Below are 14,191 nucleotides of genomic sequence, written 5' to 3' on the forward strand. Positions count from 1 at the left end.
GATGAATATGGGTGACCACCTTATTGATTATGCCCAAATCAGGCTGTGAGCAGTGCAGGCTGTGAAGTTGACCCCACGATTGGCTTGTTTTGAGAAGCAGCCAAAGCTTACGTGCCAAGGTCAGAGTGACTCTTACCCAAATTCTACTCCCAGAATTAAAACCTTCTTTACAAAAAAGACAGGCTTATAAAGCATGATCTATATTTTATCTATTCTTTTCCTGATTCAAGAATACTTTTGTCTGTTCCTTTACAAGCCTTGTCTTGCATCAGTAACATATCCATAGCAACTACGCATTCTCTCATGTAGCCACGTTACCTCAATCTAACTATAACGTCACCCATAAATATCCACAGCTCTGGGTGCTCAGGACCTTTGCTTGTTCAGCCTTGATTGCACAAGCAATGGTCATCCTGGCTCCCCGGATCTCTCTCTTTAACTATTTCTCTTTCTTCTTGGCATGCTTTGTACCACTGAGCAGATTGGAACCCATTGCCAGGGTCTCTGACAGACCATTGTATTTAGCCTTTCAGTACTTCCTGGTAGTGTATATTCTGGAGCATTGCACAGAAGTAATTTACATCATTTTCATATTACTTGCAACAGTTGTTCACTGTATCAGAATTTTTCAAGGAATTTTGAAAATGAGTTATACTTAAGAATATTTTATATTTAGATATTTGATCCAATAAGCATATTAGATTTGACAATCTTTTAAAATCTTTCAGCTTGCATCAACTGAATGCTATAAAGGATGCTTTAGAAAGTTATTATGTAGAGTGGCATTCACTTGGGTTTTGAACACTGTTAGCAGGTTGGCAATTTGGCAAATACTGAATGGCTATACCACATTTAAATTCCGATAATATTTATCAATTACTTGATATAAAATTTTTACGAAATATTCAGAGGTATACATAATTAGGTATCTTGAAGTTCAGTCCTAGAGCAAAATGCAATTTCAAACATGTTCATAACTTTGAGCATGGAAATAACTTAGGTCTACTGAAACATCAGATAGTATCACTAGTGTCATAATGTCAGTACTCCCAATTTTCAGTATTGGAATATCTTAAACATTTACTTGTCAGATTATAGAATTCAACCTTTATCTGTTTTTGGAGAAAGCTTGTGAGATTAAAAATATTGAGCATGGTCTCATTTTTACTGTTTATTATATTTCTGCTTACCCCCTAACTCTTGAGGAGCATATCATTTTTTGAGAGTGCAAAATTATCTTAAAATCTTCCTTTATTATCTGTACAGATTAACTTGCAGATCCTCCCAATTTCTTCCTGATGTAAATAATGTTACTGCATTACATAAGAATTGAGATAGAGAGCTCTGACGGCCGGGGAGCGGCAGCGTAGCCTGCAAGGCTCCTGGGCGCCGCCAAGATGCCCAAGAGGAAGGTCAGCTCCGCCAGGGGCGGCGAAGGAGGAGCCCAAGGATAAATCTTCTGACAAAAAAGTGCAAGCAAAAGGAAAAGGGGGGCCAAAAGGAAAACAGGCCGAAGTGGCTAATCAAGAAACTAAGGAAGATTTACCCACGGAAAACGGAGAAACTAAAAATGAGTGCAGCTTGTGATGAAACAAAAGAGCAAGAAGCCAAGTCTGATTAGTCACACACCGCATCTTACCAGTGCTCCCTGTCTCCCTTCTTGTACAATCCAGAGGAATGTTTTTAGCAACTATTTTGTAAATGCAAATTTTTTAGCAGCTCTAGAAACATTTTTAAAAAGGTCATCCCACCTCATCGCATTTTTTAAGTGTAAATGATTTTTTTTAGAGGTGAAATCATTTGCTGGTTCATTTTTTGGTACAACCAGAAAATAGTGGGATACAGAGTTGTGGTCGGCTCTGCCTGTCCTGTGTGTCAGCGTAATGTCCCGTAGATGGGGTTAGTTTTATATCCTGCAGTGTAAAGCATACTGAATGGCAATTTGGAGTCACAGTCGTGCGTTTAATATGTCTTGGATGTTTTAAATGACTTCTATTCCCATGTTGTTTTTAGTAGAATTGTTTCCTAAAGAAAACGACTTCCTGATTGTTGCCCCATCAGAATCCTGTGCGCTGTCACATGCTTTGGTCATGCTAGTCCAATTTGCCTGATTTGTTAATGTGCTGTGAAAGATTGAAAATTTGAGTATGTAGTGTATATGATAACGCAGTTGTGAACAGGTGGGACTTAAGTAACACTTTATCAGCGTTCGAAAATACTGGTATTTAATCCTCTTATGGAAAATTTTCCTCCAAATTTAAAGCTGGAAAGTCACTGGAATAACCGAAAAAGAAACAATACAGTTTTTTAGGGAGTTATGTTGACATGCTTATAATTGTTGCACTTGGCAGTCTCAGGCAAGAGGACTACAGGTGTTCAAGGCCAGCCTGGGCTACACATAGTGAGTTTAAGGTCAGTTTGAACTACATAGTGAGACCCTGTCTCAGAAGACTAAAAAGAAAGAAAAAATGAAAATGAACAATTTGTCCTCGTGGGTCACTTGTTTTATTTATACACTGTCATTCAAGCATGCTTTTTAGAGAGCCTACAAGACACAAAACTCTCAGTAGATGAACTGCTAATGAATTATTGTGATAGACCATAGGTATCTCTTCTCTATTATTTCACTCTTTGTATCTAGACAACATTTTGAGACTTGGACCTGGTTTCATAGACAAAAACATCACTTGAACACTAAATAAAACTCATGAATGATAATTACAAATGCTAATTTTAAAATCACAGTTTTTATTGGAGGAGGGTTAAGGACAGTATTAGGGGATTTTCTTGAAGTTTAATGGCGCTAAAAGATCAGCTTTCACACAGATATAAAAATCTTGGGTAGAATAAGTGAGGCTATTGGGGGGATGGCTGTGATTAAGTATGTGCTGAAAAGCCATATTTTGCAATGTTTATAGGCACTAATAATAAAAATAAGCTGCCATTCTTTAGAAATAGCACTTTTAATCAAAGAATGATCCATTGAATTTTTTCTGAGACTGTTAAAAAATAATAATAATAAAAATTCAAGAAAAATGTCAAAGACCCACCTTCTTTCAAAAATTATAGCACTTCGGCACAACAAATGTCTAAAAACACTCAATAACATAGACAAGTAGGTGATAGCTTGTTTAATATAAACAAAAGAAATTCAAATCCATTATTCAGAGCCTGGTACCATTAGTAGAGAGAGAGTAACAAATACTTTACAGGAAGACAATACTCAGTGAACAAAGTATTAATACAAGATAGAGCTGCTATTTGTGCAACAGTGGCAGAAATCAATGTTTAATACCTGAAATTGGTACGTACTTCAGAATCTATATTGTAGTCTCCTGTCTTCTATGTACAATAAAGTAACAGCTTGAAATAGGAAAGATAAACTAAAATACTTTGAGGATTCATTGTAAAATCTTTTGGATATGAAATATGAATTTCATCAGAATAAATTTTAAAAGCCCTAAGAATTAGAGAAATTTAAATTCTGGAAAATTATGAGGTAAGAGAAAAAAATGTGAAATATATGCAACATAAAATATTTGTGTACAGAGTAAAAACAAATAATTTCAAAAATGAAACACCTAATTCAAGTTAAAAACACCAAAGATAAAATAAGACCCATGACCTTGGTTGAGACAAAAGCCAAAAACAAGAAAGTGTGAATGACCACAATAGTTACTCTTATGCAAGAATGGAGGATGAGGCTGGGTGTGGTGGCACAAACCTGTAATCTCAGGATTCAGGAGGCTGAAGCAGAAGGATCACTGTGAGTTCGAGGCCAGCCTGGGCTACCTAGTGAGAACTGGTCTCAAGAAATAAAAAATAATTTCTAAAAAAAGAATGGAGGATGAATTGACACACGCCTCACCTACTTCCTGTACTGTAGAGTTCAAGAAAATCTACAGATCAGTTTAGGGTGTCTCAGTACTCTCATCTATGGCCCAAAGCCTATTAATGATGCTTGAGCATTCCCTGGACATTCATATTGTTATGTCACATGATATTTTTGAGAAATTTCATTCTAAAGTATTTTTAAATAAATTACCATTAGAAAAGAACCAATGAAAACCTATCCTATCCTATAACATGAAAAGTTGAGAAATAATTTTCAGACTGGACAGCAACAAACAAAGTGGCACAGTTGCAAACACAAATGCTTCAGGCAACCAGCTATCCGCAGGCAGACTTTCTGCTGGCCATCAGGAGTGCAGCTTAGAAAGTCAAAGAAAAGACTGACATCAGAGGTGATCAATGCCTACATATCCAGCTTATGATGCAAACTGCTACGCTCGCCTATGGAGGAATGGTTTTCATGTTGACACTGATGAGTACATGGTATGAAAAAACAAAAGGACATGCCAGGAAATATGATTCACATCGCTGGGGGCTCTGGCAGAGTAAAACAGGCCTCTCCTGCAGGTACCATGTTTCTTGAAGGGAAAACAGAATAAATTTGAGTGAAAATTATCTCCAGTATATCCATTTTGCAAGAATAGTTCTGATCTCCTATATGAAAAAGCACAAGATATATTAGCATCTCTCACTACATATATAGTGACAGATTTTTTAATAAAAAACTTAGAACTTTATACCTACCAATATTAAAAAATTATGTTCAAACTGATAATCAGCAATTCACTGGGTTCGTAGAGCTACTGTTATGTACAGTGAATGACAGACTGTTCATGGAACAGAAAGTGACTTTGAACCTGTAAAAGTATGTGATTGACTATCTCTTAAACAACAGTGCTATTTCAAAGTGGCTTTTGATTCATTGTAAATGGATGTTGTTCACATTCCAAAAATTCAGAAGTCAGGACACAAGCCTTACCGAATATCTTAGTACCACTGAAGTACAGAAATATGAGCATAAAAAATAAATATTTGTTTTGTACAAAATCCTAAAATTGTATAGACATGTTTCTTGATACCAAAGAAAAAAAAACAGGAAAAATTATACACTGCACATAATCTATAATTATGTTTGGACACATGCAGACATCTCAGAATATGGAAAACAATACTTGCTAACCTATAAATTGTTGGAAAACAATTGGACTGTCTAAAATACATGTTCAGAAATATTTAAAACATATACACTATAATTTAAAAATATAGCATTCATTTTAAAACTCTCATAGCAAAGGAGAAAAATTGAAGCATATGCATGAAGAATTTAAATGGAATCTAGTGAGAAAATTTCAATCATTAATAAAAATTCAGTTTTAAGTGTCCTATTACCTCACAATTATTTTAAAATAGTACAAACTACATAAATATTAAGCTTATTGGAATATAAATATGTCAATTCACCTGTGAACTAAACATGATGCAAAATAATATCACCTAATTTGATTACAAGACAATAAATTCCCACAATATTGCTTAAACAGAATTATGTCAGCACATTAATTCTTAGAAGTGAACTTACATAATCCAGAGATCTACTTTAAGAATTACTGATAGAGGGACGGGAATTTAGCTCAGCGGTTCAGTGGCCTGCCTTGCAAGTGCAAGGACCTGAGTTCAATCCTCGGTATTTAAAAAAAAAAAAAAAAAAAAAGTTAAAAAAAAAAAGAATTACCCATAGAGCTGGGCATTTAGCTCAGTGTTTCCGGCACCTGCCTCACAAGCACAAGGACCGGAGTTCAATCCCCAGTACCAAAAAACAAAACAAAAGAATTACCGATAGCTGGGGATTTAGCTTAGTGGTTCCAGCGCCTGCCCCCACAAGCACAAGGACCCAAGTTTGATCCCCAGTACCAAAAAAAAAAAAAAAATTTACCGATAAACACACTACCTTTATAGTGTATGATGTATCCCTTCTTTGTGTACTTTCTGGAGCATTCTACACAAAAGTAATTGACATGGAGTTTTCAAGTAATATACTTTTTAGGTTTCCACTACATGAGACATGTTCAAAGGATTTTGAAAATGAGTTAAAACTGAGATATTTAAGAATTTACTGGGATTTTTAATCCAATATGCATTCTTATAAGCCAGCTAAAGACTTGCATGCATCCCTTCCACTTCTCACTATATTGTGTACTTCAGTAAGAAAAAAAAATCTAAATAACCAGAAGTGTTCTCATACAGTGCCCATTTAGAGGAGTTACCTGCACTGTTCACGTTCCTTTTTAAATGAAAGGTCATGTAAATGTGAAGAATTTCCACAACTTATAATTGTACTTACTTTCAGTGTGTTTGTTTTCTGAAGCTATAGAAATTATAAAAGGCTAACATTATTTACATAAGGCTTTTAACCAGTGTTAGTTTCCTCATGTTTCAAGATAAGTTGATGAAGTAAAGAGTTTCCTACATTTACCACATAAAAATGGCTTCTCTCCCAAGAGAGATGCATTGTATTGGAATGCATTCTGGGGGAAAAAAAACTTTACCACATTATTCACATATGCTCAGATTTTCTTCCTTCTGAATTATTTTATGTATACAATGATACCTGTGAGTACTAACTTCCCACTGTTTACAAAGGGCTGCATTCCACTCTGAATCCTTTCATGTCATTGTGCCTTTATATACTCCTGGTTAATTTCTTCTGTGATATTTTTTAATGTCTACAATAAATACTGGCGTAAAATCTTTGCATGTGTGTAATGAATGCTTTCATTTCTTACATATGGTGTTTCTCACTAGTGAGTTCTTTCACACATATGACAGTAAGTATATGTAGTTAACACTTTTCTAGACTTTGTATTCAGTGAGTTCTTTCATGTATTTCACAATGACAATGTGTGCAGAAAGCTTTCTGTCATTGCTTACATACATAGGGTTTCCCAACAGTTAGTTTTTTTATGTATCTGACAATGACTGTGTGTTCTAAAGGCTTTAATATATTCTTGCATGTGCAGAACTTCTAGCCAGTATGATTTCTTCTACATATACTGAAAGCTTCGCCACAATCCTTTCATTCGTAGTTTCACATCCATAGGATTTATCTCAGTAGTCGACAGAACATGCTTATCCTAAGTTACCAAGTGCTTTGCCGCACTGCTTACATACACAGGCTTTCTCTACAGTGTGATTTCTTTCATGTATTTGACAATCGTCACATATATTGAATGATTTCCCACATGGTTCACACACATAGTGTTTCACTGCAGTGTACCTTCTTATGTTTACAAAATGAACTGTTATCAGTGAAAGCTTTCCCACACTGGTTACATACATAAGGTTTTTCTCCAGTGTGAATTCTTTCATGTATCTGACAATTACTGTGTCTACTGAATGCTTTACCACAATGCTTACATAAATAGGGTTTCTGTCCAGTATGGATTTTTTCATGTATGTGGCAATCACTTTGTGTCCTGAAAGCTTTACCACATTGCTTACATACATAGGGTTTCTCCCCAGTATGAGTTCTTTTATGCTTACAAAATGAACTCTTGCAATTGAATGCTTTTCCACACTGTTCACACACATAGGGTTTCTCTCCACTGTGATTCCTTTCATGTATTTGGCAATACTTGTGTGTACTGAATGCTTTCCCACATTGTTTACAGACATAGGGTTTCTCCCCAGTGTGAGTTCTTTTATGTGTACAAATTGAACTCTTACAAGTGAATGCTTTTCCACACTGTTCGCATATGTAGGGTTTCTCTCCAGTATGATTTTTTTCATGTATTTTACAGTACTTATATGTTCTAAATGCTTTCCCACACTGTTTACATACATAGGGTTTCTCCGCAGTGTGAGTTTTCTCATGGATCTGACAATCACTGTGTCTGGTGAAAGCTTTCCCACATTGCTTACATAGATAAGGTTTCTCTCCAGTGTGAATTTTTTCATGTATTTTACAATTACTCTTGAAATTGAAAGCTTTCCCGCAGTACTTACATATATAGGGTTTCTCTCCAGTGTGATTTTTCTCATGTATTTGACAATACTTATGCGTACTAAAAGCTTTCCCACATTGCTTGCATATATAGGGTTTCTCACCAATGTGAGTTTTTTCATGTATTCGACAATTACTGGGTTTGCCAAAAGCTTTTCCACAATGCTTACATACATATGGTTTCTCCTTAGATTGAGTTTTTTCATGTGTACAAAATGAAGTGTTATTAGTAAAGGATTTCTGGCATTGTTTACATACAGAGTGTTCTCTGCTATGAGGTCTTTCCTGTATTTGAATATAGTCGTGGGAATTAAAAGCTTTGCCACATTGTGTATACACATAGGGATACACTCCACTGTGATTTCTTTCATGGATTTGAACATAACTGGGCATACTGAAGGCATCTGAGTTCTCTTTACATACAAAGGGCTTCTCTCCAGTGTGAGTTTCTACACTGCAATCAGTGTAAGCTTTCCCACACTGCTTATGTTCATAGGATCTCTCCCCAGTGTTTACACTGGCATGCCTCTGAAGGGACTGGAAATCATGCACATCATAATTAGACAGTTTGTCTTTAAATCCCTGGCACTCATATGACTTGAGTACAGTGTGAGCTATGATGGGTACATCTAGCAATGAATGACCAATCAAGGGTTTCCTACAAATAAGATTTTCAGCTGGCTTCGAACCAGGTGGCTTCATGTTCATATCACAATCTGGAGTCCAAAAAAACATTTCTCCATGTTGATGCCATGATTTATTTTGATGGACTTCCACTGCCTCTTCACATCTGTAAAACAAATATAATAAATATTGAAAAAAAAATCAATCATATTATAAAGTGTTTCCTTATCAATGATTTACCAGGAGGGGATCTGGTTGGATGCCCCTATAAATATTTAACTATGAATTAACTGCCCTTTCTGAAATAGAAGTCTTAATTAGGAAGCTTTAAAAATGACACATTTGCAATACATGACACTTGCTTTCATTTTGGGGAACTGGTACACAGGTATATCATGTGATTACTTTTAATGCTATTTCCTCCATGACCCTGCACCTTCCCCCGTTTCCACTGAACCTGTTCACCATCACCAAAAAGCCACTTTATTTTCTACCATCTCTCCTTTCTTTTACTCCTTAATTCATATTTTCTGTTTCTCATATACATCACCAGATATTAGGCTTTCATTGTCTGATTTCCTTCACTTAAAATTATGTGTCTTATTTGTCAGACAAAGAAGTAAAAGCATCAAGTAAATATATGAAAAAATGTTCCACATCACTGGTCATTTGAAAGATTCAGATGAAAACAACACTGAGATTCCACCTCACCCCATGAAGAATTGCTGCTATCAAGAAATCAACCAATAACAAATGTTGGTGGGGTTGTGGGGAGAAAGGAACCCTTCTCCATTGTCAGTGGGAGTGCAGACTGGTGCAACCACTATGGAAATCAATATGGAGATACCCCAAAGAGCTGGGACCAGAGGTTCCATTTGACCCAGCCATCCCTCTTTTGGGTATCTTTCCAAAAGAATTAAAAGAATCATATATGCACACCTATGTTTACGAGGCACAGTTTGTAATAGCTAAAACTTGGAAACAGCCCATTTGCCATCAGTTGGAGACTGGACAAGGAAGATGTGGTTTTTCTATAAAATGGAATATTACTCAGCCATAAGAATAAGAAATTAGAGTCATTCATAGAAAAATGGATACATATCGAGGATATACTCCTAATGAAATAAATAAGTCACACATGTATCAACACCAAATAATTTCTCTGGTGTGAAAAACTATAATGGTACATAAGATCCTAATGGTATAATTGACAATGTGGAACAGGAAGAAAAGGGCTAAAGGTGTAGGGGAAATGGGAAGGGTAGGGGAAAGATAATAAGGGAAAAGAAAAAAAACTATGAGAAAATGAAAAAATGGAAATAAAGTATTTGTAAATAGGGAAGGGAGTAGGAGGTGAAGGGAGGACAGAGGTAAGGGGGAAAAAAATGAGAACCAAGACCTGTCATGTAAAGATACAAGATCTCAACGATGAATGTAACTGTACTGTATCCACTGAACCTGTTCACCATCACCAAAAAGCCACTTTATTTTCTACCATCTCTCCTTTCTTTTACTCCTTAATTCATATTTTCTGTTTCTCATATACATCACCAGATATTAGGCTTTCATTGTCTGATTTCCTTCACTTAAAATTATGTGTCTTATTTGTCAGACAAAGAAGTAAAAGCATCAAGTAAATATATGAAAAAATGTTCCACATCACTGGTCATTTGAAAGATTCAGATGAAAACAACACTGAGATTCCACCTCACCCCATGAAGAATTGCTGCTATCAAGAAATCAACCAATAACAAATGTTGGTGGGGTTGTGGGGAGAAAGGAACCCTTCTCCATTGTCAGTGGGAGTGCAGACTGGTGCAACCACTATGGAAATCAATATGGAGATACCCCAAAGAGCTGGGACCAGAGGTTCCATTTGACCCAGCCATCCCTCTTTTGGGTATCTTTCCAAAAGAATTAAAAGAATCATATATGCACACCTATGTTTACGAGGCACAGTTTGTAATAGCTAAAACTTGGAAACAGCCCATTTGCCATCAGTTGGAGACTGGACAAGGAAGATGTGGTTTTTCTATAAAATGGAATATTACTCAGCCATAAGAATAAGAAATTAGAGTCATTCATAGAAAAATGGATACATATCGAGGATATACTCCTAATGAAATAAATAAGTCACACATGTATCAACACCAAATAATTTCTCTGGTGTGAAAAACTATAATGGTACATAAGATCCTAATGGTATAATTGACAATGTGGAACAGGAAGAAAAGGGCTAAAGGTGTAGGGGAAATGGGAAGGGTAGGGGAAAGATAATAAGGGAAAAGAAAAAAAACTATGAGAAAATGAAAAAATGGAAATAAAGTATTTGTAAATAGGGAAGGGAGTAGGAGGTGAAGGGAGGACAGAGGTAAGGGGGAAAAAAATGAGAACCAAGACCTGTCATGTAAAGATACAAGATCTCAACGATGAATGTAACTGTACTGTATACCTAAAATGTACCAATAAACTCAATGAGAAAAAAATTACATCTGTCTTATTTCACTTAAAAGTTATAGGCTTAAGATATTTCAATTTTTTGGCAGATGACATCATTTTATTCTTCTTTCTAGATGAATACAATTCCATTATGTATACATACCCTGTATTTTTCAGTGTTGAAGATTTAACCTAGGGCACTAACACTGAGCTACATCCACAGCCCTTATTTTGAGACAGAGTTTCCTCTATCATTAAATTTCCCAGGCTGAGTGTGAACATGTGATCTTTCTGGCTCAGCTTCTCAGAGTGCTGAGCTTACCAGCATGCACCATTATGGTTGACCTATCCCATATATATTTCAATATATATATTTTTTGTTTGTTTGTTTGTTTGTTTGTTTTTTGGTATCAGGGGAACACGGGACCTTGTGCTTGCGAGGCAGGGGGTGGCACCACTGAGCTAATCCCCCAGCCCAATCCCATATATTCTCTCTCCATTCACCAGTGAATACACATATAGGCTGTTTTCAGAACTCACCTATTAAAAATTGTGCTGCCATAGCATGTTGATGCATTTATCATTACAATGTAATGACTAAACTTTTTAGGAATATATCAAGTAGAGCTATAGCTGGATCAAACGGCATTTCTATTTTTACTTTTGAGAATTTTCTATACACATTTCCACAGATGTTGGACTACATGACATTCCCACCAAAAATATAGGAAGGTACTTTGTAAATATTTTGCAAAATGAATGGACTGAATGCTATGGTGAATTGCTTGCAAACAGCTATTATTAAAACAAAGGCATTTATTTGGATTTGAATATTTATACCAGGGTAGCAATTTTCCAAATACTGACTGTGTATAAAACATTTAAATAAAAATAGCATCCCTTAAATTGGTATAGAAGTGGTTTTTAGAAAATATTAACCTGTACACATAATTAGATATATTGAACTAGTTCCCCAGCTGAAACAAAAGTTTTATTTCATATTACGTACAGCCAATGCCTAAATGCAATTACATAAAATATTTTCATAATTTTGAGTGTGGAAGATATTTTATCTTGACACATTAAATAATATCACTTGTGACATAATATCAGTACTCCATAAATTCCCAAAATTAGAATATTTCAGATATTCAATTGTTACATTATAGATTCTCAACATGTATGCATGCTAGGAAAGTCCGTGAGATTAAATAAATTTGAACTTGGCTTCATTTGTAGTTTTTAATTTGGTTGGTTTTTAATTTTTTTTAAATTTCTATTTATACATGTTTTCAATACCTAATGGCTACATTCATCATAAATTGTTGGTATATGTACAGATCAAACCTTAATACTTTTTTACCCCTTCTTCCTCTATCATCCATCTCTTATTTCCCCTCACTTTTACAAAATATCTTTCTCCCTGTTTCTATTATCTATCTTTATTTTGCTCTTTCATTTATTTATGCAGAATGAAGTACAACTCAACCATAAAGAATGATAAATCTGACTCATTTGTAGGAAAAAAAGATTGCACCTTGAGATCATAATGTTAAATGAAATAAATCACAAACACAAGTTTAAATATTGCATGGTTTCTCTTATATGAGAAACCAACAATGTAGTTTCCTTAATTTAACATTTTTTGCTCATTCCCTGACTTTTGAGGAGCATTCCTTTTTTTTTACTGTAAATTACCTTAGATTTTTCCGCCAACATCGTTGCCATTCATCATCAATTTGCTGGTCATCGCAATTTCTTCCTAAAGTGTAGAAAAAGAAATATGATAAGCTATTCCAACATTACATAAAAATTCATATATTCCAGGTAGATTCATGCTATTATACCTAGAATACTCTTCAAAATCTTTTCACATTCCAATTAGTAAACCTACACTGATGAGCAAGAAGCAACACTCCCTGATTTTATAAATTAGATAACAGTCTCACCTATAGCAGACACATTTTTAAAGGTTTCCCACATCACATCTCTGTAGAGCTTCTTTTGGGATGAATCCAGCAAAGCCCACTCCTCCACGGTGAAGGCCACAGCAACATCTTCAAAGGTCACTGCCTCCTAAATCGTCACATATATTTATAGGAAAATTATTGAGACTCAGGTACAGAACACTTCAATTCCACTCATAAAAAGCTACAATGGGATTGAATCTTCCAAATGTTGATATCATGTCTTCCTATCAAATTCTTTATCTCCATCCATATTCTCATCTCACACAGGAATTCTGACGCTACAACTGAATTCACTAATGAAGCAACACAATGGAAACCGTGGTTCTCCTGCTGATTAACCCCGGTTTTGTTTGTACAGTTTCTAAAGCATGGTTTACAGAGGAAATCTACAAAACAAGCATCCAACTAAAAAACTGGAATAGATGATTATCTAATAAACTCCTCTGACAGATCATAGAAAAATATCTCTTTTCACAACTTATTATTTAGGAAAGTTATTTATTCCTTCTCTGATTGTATTTAGACAGTATTTTGAAACCTGACCCTGGATTCACAAGCAAAGAATTAAACAGTAATTAAATAGCATAAATGATAATTAAAATGCTAATAAACAAAATTTTTGAGAATGTCTATGGATAATGAAATTAGATTAAGAGCTCAAGGACACCAAATGGTCACCTTTTACAGTGATAGAAAAAATTCTATGGTGGTGGAAGGGGAAAAAGATGGGGGAATGTATATGATCAAAATATATGCATTGAAACCCAATGTTTTGCAAAGTTAACAGGCACTAATAAAACAATAAATTTAAGAAAAAAATTGCCACTTCCAAATCATATCTTTAGCCATTCAATATAATAAATGTCTAACAAAAATGATCAAGTGGCAATAAGAAAATGAGAGCTTGCCTAACACACATAAGAGATTCAAAATTCAGTGCTTAGGGCACTATTTAGCAGAGAGAATGACAAACGCATCACAAGAAAGGAAAAAAGTCTTCAGTGGGTCCATGTGTACATACAATACCGAATAATGATAGAACTGGTATGGTACAAAATGGCAAAAATCACAAAAGTGTTTAATACAGAAGGCAGGGAGAAACAGAAAGGTACAATGAAACACTCTCCACGTTCCATGGACAATAATTATCACCTTGAAATGTGAAACATAAACTTGAGTAATTGAGAATTCAGAGTCAAATAAGTTTCCTCAGGAGAAAATCAAGAATCCAGCAGGATTAGAGGAAGAAATTGAAACCAATGGAAAGCATGAGGAACAAAAGAAACAAGTAAAAAAAAAAAAAAAA

General features: G+C 35.1%; 1 protein-coding gene across 1 annotated transcript in view; it reads right to left on the bottom strand.

Annotated features, from left to right (window-relative positions):
• Nucleotides 1–5,729: 5,729 nt before the first annotated feature.
• Nucleotides 5,730–14,191, bottom strand: part of LOC104856293 (zinc finger protein 878) — a 30,802-nt gene continuing 22,340 nt past the window's right edge. The window contains 4 exon segments of the mRNA XM_010615651.1: nt 5,730–7,108; nt 7,110–8,642; nt 12,614–12,677; nt 12,865–12,991. Coding sequence (XP_010613953.1) covers nt 6,979–7,108; nt 7,110–8,642; nt 12,614–12,677; nt 12,865–12,991 — 1,854 coding nt within the window. The 3' untranslated portion in view covers nt 5,730–6,978.

This window comes from Fukomys damarensis, unplaced genomic scaffold (genome assembly GCF_012274545.1).
Source record: "Fukomys damarensis isolate Sample0158 unplaced genomic scaffold, DMR_v1.0_HiC HiC_scaffold_37, whole genome shotgun sequence".
NCBI classification, from domain to species: domain Eukaryota; kingdom Metazoa; phylum Chordata; class Mammalia; order Rodentia; family Bathyergidae; genus Fukomys; species Fukomys damarensis.